General features: G+C 32.3%; 1 protein-coding gene across 2 annotated transcripts in view; it reads right to left on the bottom strand.

Annotated features, from left to right (window-relative positions):
• Nucleotides 1-21,473, bottom strand: part of LOC126727029 (uncharacterized) — a 26,093-nt gene continuing 4,620 nt past the window's right edge. The window contains exons 1-9 of one of the 2 annotated variants that reach the window (XM_050432487.1): nucleotides 4,413-4,613; nucleotides 3,630-3,794; nucleotides 3,477-3,511; nucleotides 3,164-3,290; nucleotides 2,461-2,609; nucleotides 1,867-1,974; nucleotides 1,657-1,776; nucleotides 1,055-1,228; nucleotides 1-375 (exon numbers count right to left, since the gene is read on the bottom strand). In XM_050432487.1, coding sequence (XP_050288444.1) covers nucleotides 274-375; nucleotides 1,055-1,228; nucleotides 1,657-1,776; nucleotides 1,867-1,974; nucleotides 2,461-2,609; nucleotides 3,164-3,290; nucleotides 3,477-3,511; nucleotides 3,630-3,738 — 924 coding nt within the window. In that variant the 5' untranslated portion in view covers nucleotides 3,739-3,794; nucleotides 4,413-4,613 and the 3' untranslated portion in view covers nucleotides 1-273. Of the gene's footprint in view, nucleotides 376-1,054; nucleotides 1,229-1,656; nucleotides 1,777-1,866; nucleotides 1,975-2,460; nucleotides 2,610-3,163; nucleotides 3,291-3,476; nucleotides 3,512-3,629; nucleotides 3,795-4,412; nucleotides 4,614-21,473 lie in introns of those variants that run through there. The other variant, XM_050432488.1, reaches the window with a different exon arrangement.

Below are 21,473 nucleotides of genomic sequence, written 5' to 3'. Positions count from 1 at the left end.
GAAAGTAACTAGCCACTGTATAGAAACCACGTTTCCCGGCCATTCTAATTGAAACTAGCCAAAATTCAACAAAAAGGATTATAGTTAAAGATAAAAGATCAAAACAAAATAAATAAAAATAAAAATAAATCAACATGTCCAGACATGCATCTGCATATTTGGGCAGGAAAAAGCATACAATTATTGTTTGGGCTTTTCCTTTTTCTTCTACAAAGAGATTTGATACCTATTCTCAGCTAAAATTGGAGTAGAATTTATGGAATGGATGATGCTTTAACGGTTAATTGGAGTGTGCATCCTCTCAACAATTTTGTTTACAGCATTACGGGACATCACCAAAGTGTCATGGAGCAGGATACTATAGACATTCAAGCCCTGCAAAACATGACCAACAAGTGTCAGCTGTGATATGCAAGTTGGATTAGGATCCGGTGCCATACCCTGGGTGCAATTCACCTCATTTGTCTCACAAATTTTTTTTAATTTTTACTTTTCATAAAGTTTTTAACTTTTTTTAATCAATGGTTGAGATTGAAAGTTATTTTTTTCAACTATCAATCTCAGCCATTAAAAGCAATTGCATCAAGTGCAATAATACCCTAGGTATTGCACTTGATCTCAATCCCTTTGCTAATGATGAACACAGTGAAATTTTTGGTTTTTTTAAGAAACTGTTTAATACCAAAAACCATTCAGTCAATTATTTGAGAGAGAGAGAGAGAGAGATCTAGAGTCATGAGGATATAAAATTCAGATACAAGTAGTATGATTTTTCATGTATGATACTCTTTCTTTTTTTGCAAATTTACTCATGAACCCAGGGTGAATTGAATCCCCAAACCACACTGACCACCCCATATGGGGAGGATGATAATCTAACATTTCTGGGAATCTGAGAATTTTCATCAACCTGTTGTAATCCTGATTTCATTGGCCAAAGAAAATGAATCCTATTACTTCTAGGAACACGTTTGACCTTATCTTGACTTAGACCTACAAATTAATTAATTTGCTTCCAACTGATAAACAGCAAGGATCAGAAGAAACAACTTACAATAGATGGCAGTACATTGACATAATGTAGATTTTGTGTGGCCAACTTCAGCTTTTCATTTATGGAGTCACCATCCACCAGAAGAAGTTTTTTTGCGTTCTCCATTTGCGTGACATAGTTCACAATATTCTTTGTTTTATGGTTAGGAACCTCCAAATCATCAAAAACCAAAAGCTGTACATTTGACCAACTTTCTCTAGTTAAGTTTCATAAATCAGATAGGAGAAAAAATCAGTGTTCAATACATGAAAGCAAATGTAAAAAAATGTGATAGCAGGCACTATAGCCAACTAAATTAGAATACAAAAAGAGTGTTCATAGGTGCAAAGAAGAATTCATGATTGATATTCTAGAATAATCATGATATGCTAATTTAGTTAAACAGGGGACATCCCGAGAAACCCAAATAGAGCAATATAAGGCTTCTTGGTTGTACATTCACAACAATGATGATGAAAATGCAAAAAAAAAAAAGGCTCAGAAGAACTCCCCTAAAATAACAATAAAAGAAATTTTGCATTACATCATATTGCATGAATAAATTCTCAACAACCCTAATCAGTGTAAACCACAAATGGAAAATATGGGGGAGAGAGACTTGCCTTTCCTTCAGCTGCACGAGCTGTCAAAGCAATCTTCAGGCCTAGACGCCGAACCTTCTTGTTAAGCTTGATAGCATGACTTCTTGGCTTAGGGCCATGCATAACACAACCGCCCCTAAACTATAACACATTCCATTGATTAAAGTCAACCAAGCATCTTAATGTTAGAGCAACACTGAGAACCTTAAAATACATAAGAAGAGTAATTACCTGGGGCCCACGCAATGTTCCATGCCTTGCTCGACCAGTACCCTTCTGTCGCCATGGCTTTTTCCCAGTGCCACTAACCTCACTAATGGTTTTTGTAGAATGTGTTCCCTGCAGACCACTCAATCAGCAATAAGTCTTACAGACATCCAAATCTAATACATCCCCAAGAGTCACATTAGAGAATTAATAACCCTTTTATTTTCCCTTTTTGGCTATTTAGGCAGACTAACCATATATAATATGAAGGTTGAAAAAACTTTAATGGACCTGAACATTCTAAATAAAAAATGACAGGTAGCCATGCAGAAACAAAACAAAATGATCAGTAAACTTCCTTTAATGCAAGAACCCAAAGGCTTGATATCAATTAAGAACAGATTTGCCCTCCCTCACCATCCTAATCCTAGCAAAATGAAAGAACCTATGACACTTCAAAAAATGAGCTACTAATTGGAAGTGACAGATTGCAGCCACACTCCCAGCACTATACATAAGTGTATTAAATTATTAATTATAGGATATTAATACCATTATTGGCATTATAGCCACATATGCTTTAGGCACCAAAACTTAAAAATACTGATCAATAACTACCTGTTGTCGTTTTGCAAGCTGCCATAGTACAACACGATGCACAATATCCTTTCTAATAGGCACATCAAAAACATCACCAGCTAAAACCATGAAGCCCTTGTCTTCATTGTGAAAATTTGTCACTGGAATTATCAAGTCCTGACAAAGTCCTTCACCACAATACTTTACATCATTATATATACAAAGTTTGAAAATAGTAGCAACAGTTAAATTACTCTGCAAATTTCATCATAGGCAACAGGATAAAATTTAGGAAAATAGAAAAATGAGAGAAAGAAGTCAAAATTGAAAATGAATAAGAAGTATATAAATATGAAACATTTGCTAAACTGTCACATAAGATTGATAAAAAATATACCTACCAAGAAAAACAATAAGGTTGATCTATAAAACATAAAGTCAATTTCAACAATCTCTGGAACTTCCAAAGAGAACATAGTTATTAGTATATTTATTAAAGGTGAGCATTCACGCGCGCGCGCGCGTGCGCACACACACACACACACTCTCAATAACTATTATATTTCTCCCAAGCAGCAAGATACCTGTAAATTTAAGCATTAAATGTTTTTACTTTTTCCCCATACCTATACAAAGGTGAGCACACAGGCACACACACACATTCTCAACAACTACTATACTTCACCCAAACAACATGATAATTGTAAATTCATGATGAAATGTTTTTAGTTTTTTCCCATACCTATACTACGTTCTGCTGTTACCATAGGCTTGGTGGATAATAAATCTGTGGGAAATGCTCCTTCCCCTGAATCAGGAGTTAGAATGGAAGTTGACAGCCATCGATTAGCAAGGACAGATGGCCCGCCCTACAATAATACATACAATATAGGCTTGTAACTGAAACTCCAAATGTATAGAGAGCAAACAAGTTGGTTTACTGAAAATGATTGTTCTATAAATTTCCTTAAAAATTCTAATAGTATATCTTTTGACATCCCTTTAAAAAAATCATACTTTAGAAATGGAGGGAAGAAAATATAATGAGAATGTACCTTGAAAAGACCTGAATATCCCAATGTGGACAAATCTGTTATAAGCAAGATAAATAAAGATTTAGAAAAGTCACAAAAGCAACCAAGTTTGCACTCTAGAGCAATAATTATTGATCTCCAATGAAAAAAAAATTAGATACAAATACCCCTTACCATGAGAACCATGAAACGATTGACACGTAATACTTGGAGAATCACAGCGGCCGAACGTATATAAGGAACCAAAGGAACGTAAAAGCCTTCTGGACATCGACGCCGCCATACTCTCCCCCGAATTTTATTTTATATAAATTAAGGCAAAAGAGACACAAATTTTCCCTGTTCATATACACTCCAAATATTAGTTTCCTCAAACCTTGGTAGAAAACACACATCTTTAAACCTTGACAAACAGATAACAACAAAGCCTTAGTCCCAAAACTACAGGAATTTATATAGATTCATTCATGAAAAGTGACTAAATTTTACGCGGGCCATCAACCTATTGCAGCCATCCTGCTTTGCTCGGGCTTAAAAACATGAATTCATAAAGATCCACAAACTCAAAAGCTATAAAGTGTGTGCCCAAGTTATATTCACATTTTCAAATACTGTGTTTTAAGGCAAACTGATTGGAATTACAAAATGTTATCATTTGGTGTTAATTAGGGAACTAAAAATTATATTTTTCTGCTAAACTTGAGCATTAAGAAGCAGTATACAGCTCTTTACCAATGACAATGTGAGTGTCTACTAAGTGTTCGACAAAATTCCCATACCCAAAAAAAAAAAAGTATAAAACAAAAATAGCGGAGAAGCTATTTGGATTGCAAAGAAAGAGATATGATACAGTTTCAGTTTATCTAAATTTCTTAAGCGGTTTCGATAAGAAAGTAATAAAATGAAAATCGTGGCTGGCAACCAAACGAAGCAGAAGCTAGAGAGTAAAAGTGGTACCGTAGTCAACGTTGGAGTTACAATCTGGCCATCGAAATGAGTCCGGAGATTGATCGCCGTTGATGCTGTAGCCGCCGGAGATTGTGTTTGGTTGGAGGAGGTGGAGGCAGCTGAGAGAGTGAGGGGTTTTGAAAATGAAAACCAGTGAACGAGATACGGGTTTTTGGTGAGGCAACAAAACGCAGAGTTTTGTTGAAGGACAAAGTGGAATGTGCAAAAAATGGCATGTGCTGCACATGATTAAGTTAAAACAACAAGTCCTAATTAATGGCACTTTGCGATGCAATTTACCTAATACCATAACTACATTGTACTTTATTTTTGCGGTCACATATGTAGTGCAATTTAGAGTTCAGCTAAAATCATAACCACACCACACCTCATTTTTAGGGACATATGTGCAATGCGGTGTATAAGATACGGTTTGAACGGCTTGAAATTGGTATATTTTTCAAATTTTGGGATTTTCCAACCCAGCCCTAAAACTAAATTTTCCCTTTATTTTGGGCCAAGTTTTAAACTATTGAGCTAATTGTTTTTTGGGCTAGCTTTCTTAGTTAACACTTAATAGGGTTATCAAACTATTATTTTTTATTTTTTTGAAAACTAGGGCTATTGAACTATTAATAATATATTAAATATTAAAAATAAATAAATATATTAATATATAGAGAGGATGCGGTGCAATGTGATGTGGTTTTCTTATTATAAAATCGCAAACTGCACCATGTGATGCGGTGCACTATTACTTGCTGTGCGGTGCGGTGCAGTTATGCCATTTTGCGGGCAGTTTTGATGCGATTTTTGCGATTTGTGAGGTTTGATGAACACCCCTACATACACATGCCATTTTTTACTTAAGTAATTATGCGCAGTGCAACTGCCACTTTTTACACATGTCACTTTGTTTATTAGAGCAATTTGTAACCTTAAGTTATAACTGGTTTTGTAACTAAATTTTGTTCTTTAATGAACTAGGGTTTTTTTTTTTTTTTTTTCCTCTACTAAGTCTCCATCAGGGGTGTGCAATAAATCCACCAAAGACCACCAAACTCAACCCAATGTCTTTAGTTGATTTTTGTGGATTGGTAAGCTGGGTTGGAATTTTCAACCAATCTAATGATATGCTTGAATCATGTTAGGGGCGAATTAATAGTTTTTTCAATTCATTTGAATTTGATTTTCTATGAATTAAAAATTTTGATTTTTGCTTCCTAAGGTACCAAAGGCAATAACTGAATTTCAATTTTTAAATTTTAATTTTTAACTATTAAATTATTCACCAGACGCTTTCTTAGCAACCAAGGTTTGGGTTATTAACTAGGGCTTGAGGATAATCACATATTCCCATCCAACATAGTAGTGAATGGCCTGTCTCATAAAGATTTTGGTCATGTATTGGGCTTTGATCTTTATTTTTAAGTCACTTGAACCTTAAACCTTATCCTTTAATCTTCACAACATTTTATTTATCTATTTTATTCTTATTAATTATGGCCTTTTAAGTACTTCAATTGAGGAGAAGTTTCTTGTTGTTGAATAAGAGAACATACAATAAATAGCAATCATCATGAAACAAATCAAAACTCTATAATATCAATCTCATACTATCATGTCTATCTCAATTATATGCCAATGCCAGCTTCCTAAATACCAAAAAAAAAAAAAAATGTCAATTTGGGAATAGCTTAATTAGCTGAAATTGAAAACTTTTTTTTTAAATTAAAAAAAAAAAAAAAAAAAAAAAAAAGAGTTAAAAGCTAGCTTAATAGTATAATAAGACTCATGAATAGTATCAAAAAGTGCAATGAGACCTATAAATAGTACTAAAATGAAGTTAAAAATTCAAATAAACTGAAACTTACATCACATTCCAAACAAGCTCTAAAGTTCAAGGCAAGCTCATTTTTACTTAAAAGTCCCTCATCAAGTAGTTGAGTATATGCTAGAAAATTTGACTATTCTACCAACACATTGGAAATCCCCCATATATTTTACATCATTGTTTACCATATCCGAAAGGATCATTACTGGGTTGAGATAGACCATTTTAGAACACTTGGGAGTGTTACTTGCTATTGACAACTTGCAATAAAATGTTTATTGACAGGATTCAATTGAATTGTGGAACCCAAATTCTGATCCATTTCATTGCCAACTCTCTCACAGTTTTCCACCATATTTCTCTTCACCCTCATTTTCACAAACATCGGGTAAAACTATAATCCATATTCCATCATTTTTCTTCCTTCTTTTTAAATACTGTTTTCAATTCTAAATATTTTGTATTTCTTTCTAAGCTTTAAATGTTTTTTTTTAATGCATAAGCATATCAATGTTTGTGAAAGTTCCCAAATGGTTTTTTCTTATATACATTTTTGTTCTTGGTTCATAATTTCTCTAGAACTTGGATATTTTACCTTTGCTTGGTTATTTAATAGGTTATAATGAATTTTTATTTATTTATTTTTTTATGTGTTTGGATTTAGTTAGCTTCTTGCCACGGTAATAGCTATACTCAGCCATGCTTGGCCAATCCTTGCATTTTTAGGATAATGTCTAGATTCTGTTCTTTTCGTTTCTTTTGTTAGATAAAAGAAGGGTTTAGGCCCTTTAGGGTGACTTGGTCGAATTGGTCCTAATGCATTACTGAAATGTTTTAGGTTCCCACTATTTTTGTTAGGTTCTAAATATTTAGTATTAAATGTATAGTTTCCAAATATTTGTATGTTGGCAAACCAAGAACAAAAACATGTCTAGATTAGGTGTTAGACATTGCTTAAGTTTGTTCAAGTCAAGTTTCAAGAACTGTCATGTTGTAGAAAGAAGAAGCAAGCCTCTATGAAGCTTGACCGATTGAAGGTTAGGTTCGACCGATCGAAAATCGTATTCTGCAGGTTTTATATCAGGCTCAAAGCCTATGAATATGTTTAGGGTTTTAGTGCAACGCTGCCTGGTATAAAAGGAAAACCCTAATCACTTTTTAAAAGCCCATGGAAGTCTTGTGAGTTACTACCGTGAGATTTGTGAGGTTTCTGTACCTTCTAACTCAACAAACATCTACCAGAATGAGATCTACAATCAAGAACTGGAGGAAACAAGCTGCTACATAAAGATCTACTACTGATAGTGATCTGAAATCTTTGAGCGGGATCTCAAAGTCACAAACAAGGAGTTTGTGTTTAGCAAACTCAAGATAGAAGAGTTCGTGGAGTTAGAGGTAGTCGTGTTAGTAAGTTCTATATGAGGTAGCTTTAGATTTAGGATTTAAATCTATTGTAATCTTCAATTCTATCATAGTGGATTTGTCTCATAATTAACCTAAGTAAATACTTGGCTAATTCATTAGGTTAAACTAATTTGTTTTTAAAGGGTCTAAACAAATCTTCCAAAAAAAAAAGGGTCTAAACAAACAAACACTTTTATTCTTCCATATTCTGTGGCAATAGTTGTTGTTAATGATACAAAATGCTTGTTTTGTTTTGTTCTCTAATAGTCTCATTATGTTTTGTTTATGTTTATTTATCTAAGAGTCATCTATATCTAAAATGGAATTTTTTTTTTTTTTTTTTTTTTTTTTTAAGTACATGTTGATGATAGGTGGAGTAGTTACTGGAGTTGCGAAAGGGGACATGGTTACATGGCCAGTAGTATTGGCCTGCTTCTTAAGGCTTGTGGACTCCGTGTTACATCCATCAAAATTGGTCTCTGCTTTTGGATTTTTTTTTTAACATAATCTTCAACAAGTCAGTTATTCTTTTTTTTTTTTTTTTTGGTTAGCTGATTTCTTCTCTTGTATATTTCTTTTTTTCTTGACAAAAGTAGCTCTATATATATCTTTTTCTAGGTCCCTAATAAGTTTTATGGCCACATTATTACCTTTTTGGAATAAGCTCAACCCCTTTCCTCAAAACTCAGATTCTAATTTTTAAGTTTAAGAGAAGAGATAAATTTCTAAATGTATACATATTATTTGTACAAATGTTTATAATAAACTGGGTAAAGTTTCATTTAGTTTTCCTCATTTAATTTTTTTAACTAATCATTTTTTTGTTTTTCTGGGCTTCTCTAATTGAGCAGAAATTGGCAATATCATAGAACTATACATCTGTTTTAAGTTTCAATACTGGGTATCTTTTCTTCTTTAAACTCTTGATATGATTGCCTTGTCTTGTTCTTATTTTCCTCTTTTTCAACCTTTCGACATATGATTTGGCTCCATTTTATCTTTTGTAATTCAAATCCTTACTTGAACACAAATCCTGGAACAATGTCCCTTTTGACTGAAACAGTAACAGATTCTATAGAGAGAATTGAGAGAATCCAAGAAATGGAAAATTGTATAATCAACACTAATGAAAGTTTAGTGATTTAGATATATATACAATGTGTAGCTAACATCCTCTAACTAACCTGGGGGATTTAAGCCAAAACTAACTAACTTCCTAATGAACTAATCACAGCTGTACACATGGCCACTAATCAGAATTAACTCAGCCACTAATGCTATATACTGAGCTACAAGTAGTTTTACAGAACTTATACTAAACTACATGCCGTTTTCTGCTGTTTGTGCTGCTCTTCCTTCTGCTCTGTACCTTCTGCCTTTACATTGACCACAGGGAAGTTTATGTGTTAGGTGATTGCGGTGAGGTATAAAACTTCATTCTCTAATTTCCTTGTTTTGTTAGTTTTATTGTATAAATGTATGTCGATGTTATTTTCCTACTTACTTTAACACACTTTGATGAGGTTTATAAATTCTTGGAAGATTGGTCCCCTTTATGGTCTAAATGGATTCTATGGACTATGATGACAAAAAAGTTGTCAAAATTGCTTAAGAAAACATGTTGGTTGGTGTCGATGCCTTATGGCGGTCGACCACCCATCGTGGGGATGCTCATAGGCGCACCAAAGTGCATGGCTCAAGAGCTTGGGTGCTGTAAAAAAGGATAGACCTCTAGTGTGTGACTTGAAATGAGTCAATTTTAACCTATTATTACCAAAGGTAAGTGAAGTCGTCATCAATCATTAGGTTTTTTCTAAGGTGCGATTGGTCCCTTGACTCTAATTGATTTTATTATTGATCCTAGGTTAAGAAAAATGTCATTTTTCCTAATCTAACATGGAAGGGTAAAAAATCTTGATTCTTGAGTTCGGAAGTCTAGTTACATGCAGGGAAGGTGTTAGGCACCCCTTAACACCTGTCTGGAGACAGTTCTTTTTTGGTAAAATCTTAATTTTTGTACTTTGGCAGTTAAAAGCAAGCTATTGGCGTTTGCTTTTGGGGCTTTAAGAGAATTGGGCTTTGAGGTTTGATTTTGGAGGGGGTGTGATTTTGATCAATACTTTGCTAGCATATTTGGAATTGTTGTCCAATTTCTACGACGAAAATCAGGCAGCATTTTGCCTTTAGTGAATCATAGCACACAAAACACTATTCTCACCAAGCTTTTGCTGTGAGAATACGGCAAACAAAGGTGCCCCATTTTCACAATGAAAATCCGCTAGAGTTTCGCATTTGGTGCGTTATAACGCATCGGCAGGGTTTTGCGCTTGTGTATATTGTGTGCATCAACATGTTGATGCATGTCGCATACACGGAGAAACCAATATCACTAGCTGACATGGATTGAGACAATCATACTACGATGATCATGCATACAATATGACATGAATATGCACCTACAACAGTCGCCTTGAATGCATACCCACACCACAAGGTCAAAAGCACCCACAATTATGAGAGATTTACTCTTCTAACCATGGGAATCCATCATACAAAGTGCACAATCATCCATAAACAAGCGCGCGCACACACACACACACATACATCATGCACAATGCAAACACACAAAGCAGAAAAGCAAAGTAGACATCATTAACGTTGCAAGGGTATAGCCCAGTAAGGTATGGGAAAAGTAAATTAGACATTGCCATATCTAAGAAACGCAACCCAAGCAAGGTACAGGAAAGATAAAGGATACATGCCTACATCTATAGGGTATGGCCTGACAAGGTATAGGAAACGTAAATCAGGCATTGCTATACCTCATGAATGTGGCTTAAAGCTAGACATAAGGAAAAGAAAGCCTAATACATGATCCTAAAGAAGAGGCTAAGAGAAAGAAAGAGATGACCACATGGGGAGGGGGCTAAGCCCCCTAAATTACAAAACATTGCCCTTTTTAGGCTTGCTTCTTCTTGCTTGCATATTGAAAGTTGTGTCCTTGCTCCAAGCGTGTACATGCAACAACAAAAGAAACACAAAGCCATCAAACAAGTCACAAAAAAGACAAAAGAAAACAAAAGAAAGCACACAAAGGTGCAAATGAAGGAAAGCACCCAGAAGGGCAAACAAGCATGTAATAGCACACAAAAGCGACAAACAAGCATATTATCAAACAAACATGTTATCAAACAAAAAAGCAAGAAAAGTTGTCCTAGAAGGACAAATGTGGGTTTGGATTGAGGTCCTTAGTTCCATTATATTGGAGTATGAACGACACTCGTGTGCTATTAAGCAAAGTTTCTAAAAGGGACTCGAGATCTCGTGTACAAAATATAGGTATGAACCCGCCTGAGATTATATGTAGGAACTAAGCTTGATGACACAAACAAGCACACAAAGATACATGAATGAACATGTAGGCAAAGATGCAAGGATGCAAACAAAACAAAGAAAGCCAAACAAGATGGCATAAAGGAAGCAAAACGGACACAAAGGAAGCAAAGCACGTTATCACACAAAGGGGAAGGGTAAACATGTTGTAAGGCAAATAGAGAGTCTAACAAGAGAAACCCTAACATGCAAAGCTAGTAAAGGAGAAAAAGGTAAGCGGCAAGCAAACCAACATCATAAAGATTTACTCTCACAAACATGGTTGCATTCAAACAAACCACCAAAAGGGTATGCATGCAACCAAACAAGCAAATGGCCCAAAGACATACAAGCAACAAACCCACAAAGGGAAAACAAACAAGAAACATGGCAAGGATGCAAGAAATGAGATCTAAGCATACGAGCATGAATCTAAAGCAAAAACACATGGAAAAGCATGGACAAGGGCAAAACAAGCATAAACATGCATAGAGGCAATAATCCAAACCCTTTGTTGTAGGCTTTGGTTTATGGATATAGTCCTAAACTACAAGATCTAGATCCATATCCTACTCACTAGCCAACGCACAAGAAAAAGGCATAGGCAAGAGACATAAAGACATAGCCAAACACTAGGCACAACATCCAAACATGTAGATCTAAACTTAAACATGGAAAAAAAAACACACACACACACACATAGACATGTAGATCTAAGCACAAACAAGAAAAAAGGCATATCCTAACCCAAGACGGCTAGGCCAACATCGTCAAAAAAATAAAACATGTTATAAAACAAGTAGACATGCTAGGAAAGCAATAAAACATGCTAGGAAGTAAGATTAAGCAAGATAAATATTAGGAAAAGCTATAAAGCATGTTAGATACTAGGAAAACTAAATAGGTGTAGATAGTAGCTAAAAAGCTACATCTACACCCTTAAACCTCAAATCCAAGGTTCTAAAACCAAGGAGAGGAAGATGAGAACAAGAACACTACCTCTTGATTGTTGGAAAAAAGCAAAGAATCAAAGGTTTTTGTGTGTTTTTGGAGAGAGAGAGAGAGAGAGAGAGAGAGTCTGCACAGAACAGCTCCAAGAATTGCCCAAATTCCTTTTTTTTTTTGGTCTTGGGGGGTCAGGCGGTATTTATCTTGAAAATTTGACCTTTCAACTATCGACGATCCCAAAGGGTATTTATCTTGAAAATTTGACCTTTCAACTATCGACGATCCCAAAGGGTGCGCCGGGGCTGATACTGACATTAGCAATTGACTTTTTCCTGGTTCAAATTTGGTTGCATATTTGAATGTCTTCTCAAACTCCAACTGAGCTGACCTCGATGTCCCTAGAAAGGTCTAGATGTCTAGTTTCCATAACACTAAAGAAAAGGAAATTCCAATGGTCGGATCAAAAGTTATGGTCTTAGGAAGTGAGCTAACATGCCTGGCACAATTTTCAAGATATGTCAACCGTTTTAACTCCAATTTCAACCAATGAATAGTCATTGAAAATGAAATTAAATAATCTTCACAATGGCACTAGTTTCAACCCGTTCTGACGGTCATATCAAAATTAGGGTTCCTGGAGCCTCTAAAAGTCAACTTTGGATCAAACTTGGTCAAATGTGACAAAAATCTCCAAATAACTCGGGTTTGACATAAAAATATGAAAAAAGTGGTTTTGGAGTGATTGTGACCAATTTTGACTTTCGGTCAATCCAAGGTTGACTAGGAGCATTTTGGTCATTTCGACTTGAAAATGTATTTTGAGGGCTCCGATGCCCGAATGGGTTATGCAACGTCAATTAAAATGTTTTCGCAGTCCCATGGTGAAAATTTAATATCTTTAGAATTTTCAGGGTTCAACATGAAAATCGAGGGCAGATAATATATAGTATGAGCAAGACTTAGGTACAACACTTAAGTGTTGTTTCTTAAGTTCCTCTCTTAAGATTCTACCATGTGGCTTTTTTTTCATGGTAGAAGTGTATTTTTAAAATTAAGTAGCCACATGTTAGAATCTTAAAAATGGAATCTAAGAAACAGCACCTAAGGTATTGTACATAAGTTTTGTCCATACAGTATATACAATTGGCAATTTGGCTGTCTATGTAGATTGGAGTACAACTCATTAGATTAATCTCACGTAGTTTTTTGAGAGAAATACATATTAATTTATCACTATCAAATGTGTACAATATCCTATTTCTTTTGTATAGATAATAATTTAAAGTTTTGGTTAAATATGATATTTGAACATAAATTAATTGAGACTAAATTGTGAAGGCTTTGAAAATTATGGAAGATTGGTCAAGACTAGCAGTAACAGCATGAAAAAAGACCTGTGTTGTGTTCAAAGGTGAACATGGGCTTTGGAAATAATATCACTACTAGAAATATTTAACAAGCAAGTTAATTAAACTACACATCTCCATACCTATATTAAATATTTGCTTCTTGAGATGTTTAATATTATTATACTTCCAACTAAAACCCAATTACTAAAACTATCAGTTATCTTTTTTTCTTGTATGGTAGTCTGATATTGATAAGTAGTGAAAGGGAGATTATCTGGGGAAATTTATGTTGGATATTTTTTGCTTGTTTTCTATGAATAAATCCGTTTTTATTTTCTTGTTTCATTTGTAAACTTGCTATAAATTTACGGTCCCCAAGTTTGTTTATTCTTTGGTGATAAATATATGTTTATGTATATGTATATGTTTATGTTTATGTTTACTGATATGACATCTACCAAAACTCTACATCTCCATCAACACGTTTATCTGAAATATATATAAAATTCAACATTTTCATTTACAACCACTCTCATTTAGGAAATGGATTTTATAGATTACTATAGAAGTATATGTTATGGATTGTTTACAATTATTTCTTTTATTCTTAATAAATATAATGCATACATAATTTCATAAGAAAATATATATAAAATTTAAAATATAGGAGGTTCTTTTACGGATTTTTAGAATTTTAACCTAATTAAAAATTAAACCTAATATATATATATATATGTATGTATATGTATATATATTAGAATAATAATGTTAAAAATTTTGTGACCTCAAATGCTTATGTAGAAAATTTTAATAGATTAACTAATAGTTAAAAACTTCTTCGATTTATTATTTATAATATATATGTATTAGATACTCACTAGAACTTTCTAGTTGGAAGGTCGCATTCTCATATTTTGGTTATCATTATACATTACGACCAACTCTGTTACTATATTTCAATATCATCTATCCTTAGTAATTTCCTTGCGTAGAAAAAGTAAGCCAATGTTATCATTGTGTTTTCCTATGTCTATCGTAAGCAAGCTAAGATTTTTTATTTTAATGTAAAATATCATTTTGAAAAAAACTACAATGTTATTATCTACTATTATATATCTTAATTTGTAAATTAAAACTTTTCAAAAAATCATGGAAAAAATGAAATTATGATTGAATTCATTATCAATATTATGATTTTAGATTAATTAAATCCAATTAATGTGCAAATAAAAAGAATAAATATAACAATATTATAAGATATAGATAAGTATTATGCTCAAAAATAGAGCCTAATAATAATGTAAGCACCCATTATCTTTTCCCTTCTTTCTTTTTACATTTATGTCTTGTTTCATGGTTCACTAACCTTGTTTTTAGACTTAAGAGATCCCTACTCTCCAATAAATTTATCATAGACACTCCGGTTAGTTCTACTTCGACCAGTGTATTTTCATTTATCTCTACTGGCCAATTAAAATGGTCTAGTGGGAATTATTAATTACCTGTCTGCTCCAATTACTCATGTTGTCTCCGATACAAACACTAAACAGAACTTTGAAGCTTTAAGTTCCTTGCTTTTTCATCACATTCAGGAAAAGGATGTAAACAAATGGATAATGCTCAGCAGATTTTTTAAAAGCATCAATACCACAGTTTCCCAGCTCTCTCAAGCCAAGGCAACTTCGGAGCAAGCAGAAAAGCAACTTGTGGATCATAAGGTAAAGCTTGCAGGTCATGATAAGTATTAGTCTCAACTTAATTTTGCTAACTTTAGACTGGGTGAAGCGTCAAAGCTGAAAAACAGAAAGACCAAGTATTGAGAGATCTTCAAAAATAATTTGAGATCACGAGAAAAAAAAAATAGATAAGGGTGATGATTATATTCAACAACTCTTGCTCCAAAAAAAGTGTTAATGATGCTTCTAAGACCTTGTCCAAATCTTAAGTAGAAATTTCAACTCTTTAGGATGAAGTTGCTTCTATTTTATTAAATTAAATGTTTGTTTATGTTTATAGTTACATTTACATTTACATTTATATTGAGATTCATATTTATTTATGTTTATGTTTATATTTATATTTAGATTTAAATTTGTATATTTCTCAATCATATTGTTTCATACTCTTATATATATAACCATACACGGTTATAAACATAAACATGATGGTTTAATTTTTCATACAATAAGTTGATTGCGTCCAACTAGTTGAGGATTTGTCAATTATCAAAAAGTGGGACACTCCTGTCAAATCTACTTTAGCTAGTTTCTCTTCAAGTTTGATATTTGTCTGTGATTTTACGATTTTGCTTAACTCCACATCAATGACCTACCCTCTTCAGTCTTCACCACTTAGAGAGAGCAATTTTTTTTTTGATTGATCAGAGAGACCAAATTAAAATTTTTCTTTTCCATTTACCCCATTTTCCTTACCAAGTTATTGTTTTGTAGTGTACATATCTACCATAAACTGAATGTAAAGTAAGGACACCATGGCCAACCACTTTCTAGTGAGTCAGACTGACCCAAACAAATTGCCCAAGCAATCATGTCGGAAAAAAGTCTTTGTTATTTTTTTATGTATATACATGTTGACATCTCATTTTGCAACCTGCATTTAACCTCACATAGAAGGTAAAATGGTAATTTCACCTTAGAAATAGGCATTTTAATTGTGGCCATTAGATCCTTAATTTCATTTCATCAAAATGATCTTGATGTTGTAATGATCAAATCGATTGGTCATAAACCCTAATCAGACCATCAGATTGAAAGTTATCATAAATCAAGTTTTAATGGCTAAGATGCACTATCACAAATTGAGTCCGACTATATGTGATTATGAACAATTGATTCCAATTGGTTATAATTATAATCAATTTGAAATTAATGATGTGTCATAATTTCATTGGTTAGGACTACATCTTATAATAAGGTTGCATACACTTGATTAATTAGATAATCAAATTAAACATTAATTATTCAATGAGTAATTTGTGTAATTATCTTTTAATTAGGGTAAATTTGGAACTATTTAACTCACCATTTTGTTGATATCTCTCAGAATATTTTGAATCTGTGAATGATTTTTATTTTTCCCAAAAACTCGACATCTAGGATTTCAATTTGAGCACAAGAACAAGACAATTCTGATCAGAATTGAGTAAGATATGATTTTTGGAATTTGGCTCTGCAGACTATTACAGTAGCAACAAGAAAATCGAATTTTGCTTGATAACATATTGGATGATGTGATATGAATGTTGGCCACCATAGTTTAGAAGACCGGTTTCACCAGGCAAGGTGAGTGCATAACACCTTCCCATCTCATAACATAGCCTCCAAGCTTAGATCAAGGGTTGATAGATCAATGTTTATCCTTGTAATTTTAAATTTCTAGATTGTAACTAGGAAATAAAACCATGCACTTTCTCTTAGATTGTATCTAAGACCAAAACCATGTAATTTCCTATGATCAATGTAAATTCAATTTCAAATTAATAAAATGATGAATTTTTCAATTATGGTTTTCTTATTTATTCCAACAATTAAATAAGTGGCGACTCCATCGTAAAACCATTAATCTAAAGAGGAAAAATATAATCAGTCGAACCTCTATTTTAAGAGACAATAATACGACTCCACCCATTCACGTGAGTTTGGCCCAACACAAAAAAAGGGACCGGGGGTGCGGTCTCTCACAATACATAGTAGAATTCTGTTTAACAAAAGAAAGTTGAATATTTATCATTCACTTTTAACCAAGTGTTTGTTTAGCATGAGCTTATAAAAGCTCAATTTTTTAGCATTTTATTTGCAACCTTTCTAAACTATACTGTTTTTTTTTTTTTTTTTTTTTCACGTTCAATTCAAAATCATGGAAAATATGCATATTTTGCAAAAAAATTGCCATTTGTATCGTATTTGCAATTTCTGGTGTGATTTTTGGTATTGATGCTCTTACATATGTAACTATACATGGTTATAAACATAAGCATAGTGATTGAAACAATATTACGACTGAATCCAATAATTGATATTGTAATTTTAGATTAATTGAATCCAATAACTCTAATCCAAAAAACAATATTGTGATTGTATCCAATATTGATACTGTAATTTTAGATTAATTGAATTCAATTACTATAATCAAAAGAGAATAAATATAATAATATTATAAGATATAGATAAGTATTTTGCTCCCATAAAGCCTAATAATAATTGTAAGCACCCAATTTATTTTCCCTTCTTCTTTTTACATCTATGTTTTGTTTTGTGGTTTACTAACCTTGTTTTTAAGTTCTTTACAACTTCAAGCTCTCTCAAGCCAAGACAACCTCAGAGTTAGCAAAAATGCTACTTGCAGATCATAAGGTGAAGCTTGCAACTCACGATAATTTTAAGTCTCACTTAATTTTGCAAATTATTTTAGCTGGGTGAAGCATCTAAAGCTAAAAATGGAGAGATCTTCAAAAACAACTTGAGGTCAAGAGATAGAACATAGTTAAAGCTCATAATTATGTTCAACAACATTAGCTCCAAAAAGATTGTGTTGATGGAACTTCTAAGCCCTTGTCCAATTCTCAAGTAGAAATTTCAACTCTCTAGGAAGATTTTACTTCCTTTTTATTAAATTATATATTTGTTAATGTTAATGTTTATGTTTATGTTTATGTTTATGTATATGTTTATATTTTCATTTTCATTGAAATTTATATTTATATATTTCTCAATCATATTGTTTGGTATTCTTATATATGTAACCATACATGGTTATAAGCATAGTGATTAAAACAATATTATGATTGAATCCAATAATTGATATTGTAATTTTAGATTAATTGAATCCAATTATTTTTGTAATACCCAAATTTCATTTTATGATCATCACCATCATCATCATTATTATTATAGAGTTAAGGTGCTATACGTGTGTGCACAGTAAAATGCAAGTAGACGATTTTGTGGTGCTATAAAATAGGTGAGAAAATTAAAGTTTTAGTGCATACAATTTAGTGCGGTAGTTAAAATAATAAATAAATAAAATTGGAAGATGTAACGTGGAGCGTTACTTTGTGGGTTATTCATATAAAACTTTTGGTCCCCTTATCAGTTAAGGAAAAGGATTAGAGAATTAAAACCTATTTGGACTAGAAGTTTAAGAGTTATTGGGATCCTTTGGAATTCCGGCTTATCTAAACAAATAAATCTTAATTTGAGGTCAATTGAGAATTAAAGTCTTGGAAGTATATTTAAGTTTTATGGGCTTCTTGGAGACTAAGGAGATAAGTTCTAGTGGATCTTAAACTCCAGTCCACTACCCAACCAAACCCACATCTCTGATGCATTAAATTCAAGGTAGAGGAAGAGATAAATTAGGGTTTTCATATGAAGGGTTTTATCACTAAGGAGTTTAGGAGGTGTATTTTTCCTGGGAGTTTAGAAGAAATACAATTGAAGAAACAACTAAATTGTTCAATGTATGATTTCTAATTTGATAGAAACAAAGAATTAAAAGGTTATGATTTTATCATGGAATCAGTTAGTGATGTTAGATTGTTCAAAAGGTTAGTTTCGGTCCTAAAATTTTATTTATACTTTTATGTTAGATCTGCCCACTGTGTGTTTCCATGAACAAAGACATGGATCAAATCTTAACTCATGTATGCCTGTTACGTTTTCCTTGGGATATATATATATATATATATTTATATGTATGTATATATTATCCTAGATTTGGCCACCAAGTGTATCCAGGAAAAAAATCATGGATCAAATCATTATTCATGAATATGGCTTTCACGTTTTCATTGGGGTTATATAATTAAATCCTAGGTTGCCTACTATGTGTCTCTAGAACAAGTCATGGATTACAAATCTCTATTCAGGTATATGGCTCTTACATTTTCATCGGGTTTTATATTAAATCCTAGGTCAATGATATTTTGGCTACTGCCTTCCTCATGGCAATATGAGTTTCGATTAATGCAAGGGAATATTATTGGTTAGAACATCATTGGTTAGAGAAACTTTAATTTAGTGTTAAAAGTGCTATTAGTTCAGCAAAGTTTAATCCTAGTGAGTCAATTTGTATAATGCAATAAGATTTATATTTTGTAGAGGATATTAAGTAATTTTCATGGTTGATTATAGGTCCTATTTAAGAGTTTTTTAAGACTATTTGGAGGGTGTTTCGGCTAGACTTTCAGAGTGATTAAAATGCAGTAAGTAATTATGCATAATATGCACAATTTTGTTCACTAGGTTCCTCGAAGTCAAAGGTTTTCAAAAGTTATGTCTTTAAGCATACATTTTCTAAAGCTTATCAAAAGCATTTTTACATCATTGAAAGAGAAACTTTGGCTTTTAAATAATGTTTTAAAGAGAAACTTCAAGTTGTAAATAACGTTTTGAATGTCCGAATCTCATTTAAAAGATGATTTCTAAACTAAACTATTTTAAAAAATAATTGAGTTTCAAAGTAAGTTTTCTAAAAAGGTTCTTGATCTTTAAATTTGTTTAAAACCAAGTGATTTCAAATTCATATTCCTATTTTCCAAATGTATTTAAAACATTTCTTTTAGCAAATTGAGTTTTCTGTCTTATTCAAAAATTGTAAAATACTTACATAAACTCCTCAATTCCTATTTATTCTTTAAGAGAGTCAAGCATCCTTTAATTTATGTTTCAATTCAATATTGTGATATTCGATATGCCTCTATATTTGGAATAATTGTTAATATTAAAAAAATTATTCTATTTTGTATAAGCTTTGCTTTTGTGATATGCGACTCAAAATAAGTGTTTTTTAGATTTGATCAGATATATGTGTAAGCACACTCATAGGGGTTAGATGTTGGTATCCACTCACATGATTGTATGTGAGAATATGTGATATATGTATATGTGACATTGTACTTTGATAAATTATTTATATGTATTTTTGAATGATTTTAAGATTTGATTACATATGTATTAAGTGGTTCATTATATGTTTTGGAAAAAAAATTATATTTGATGTCAATGAGTTTGTGAAATCAAAATACTTGTGCTCTGCTTGACTCTATGTTGTTGTGTATTGTATATAATTGCTTACTAGATGTGTGGCTCACCCCCATCAATTACAATTTTCAGATTAAAATTTAGTTGGGAAACAGAACCTTTGGATCACTTTGTAAGGTGCAAGGTAGAGCGTGGGAGATTTTAGGCGACGTCAATAATGCTTGAAGCCTTAAAGGATTTTTAGTTATTTTTATTTTGCTTAAGATTTTACAATATTTGGAGATTTTTACTAAATTGTGGATTTTAGATATTGTAAGAGGTTTATTAAGAGCATTGTTTATTTGGAGTTTAAATTAATTTTGGAATTAATTACGTTTATTAAGTTATGCAATATCAGCAAATTAGTCATGCATCTAAATCCATGTTCCATGGATTTGGGTCGTGACAATTTTAATCTAAAAACAATTATAGAAAAAAAAAAAAAAAAAACTATTTTGTGATTGTATCCAATATTGATACTGTAATTTTAGATTAATTGAATTCAATTACTATAATCTAAAGAGAATAAATAATATTATAAGATATAGATAAGTATTATACTCCCCATAAAGTCTAATTGAAGCAGTCTCTTGGAAGCTTAAAGAAATATTTGTCTGTTCCGATTACTCACTTCATCCTTATTACAAACACCAAACTAAATTTTGAAGTTTTAAATTACTTACTACTTCAAGCTCTCTCAAGCTACTTGCAGATCACAAGGTGAAGCTTGCAACTCATGATAAGTATAAGTCTCAACTTAATTTTGCTAATTTTCTAATTTTTAGCTAGGTGAAGCATCTAAAGCTAAAAAACAGAGCGACCAAGAATGGAGAGAACTTCAAAAACAACTTGAGGTAAGGAGATAGAGCATAGTTAAGGCTCATGATTATGTTCAACAACTCTTGCCCCAAAAAGATAGTGTTGATGAAAATTAAATCCTTGTCCAAATCTCAAGCAAAAATTTCAACTCTCTAGGAAGAAGTTACATCCTTTTTATTAAATTATATATTTGTTAATGTTAATGTTTATATGTATGTTTACAGTTGTATTTATATATAGATTTATATTTATAATTGATATTGTAATTTTAGTTTAATTGAAACCAATTACTGTAATCTAAAAA

The sequence above is a fragment of the Quercus robur genome, chromosome 5, assembly GCF_932294415.1.
Source record: "Quercus robur chromosome 5, dhQueRobu3.1, whole genome shotgun sequence".
Classification (NCBI taxonomy): domain Eukaryota; kingdom Viridiplantae; phylum Streptophyta; class Magnoliopsida; order Fagales; family Fagaceae; genus Quercus; species Quercus robur.
The sequence above is the reverse complement of the archived record's forward strand: the minus strand, read 5'-3'. Positions and strand labels throughout refer to the sequence as shown.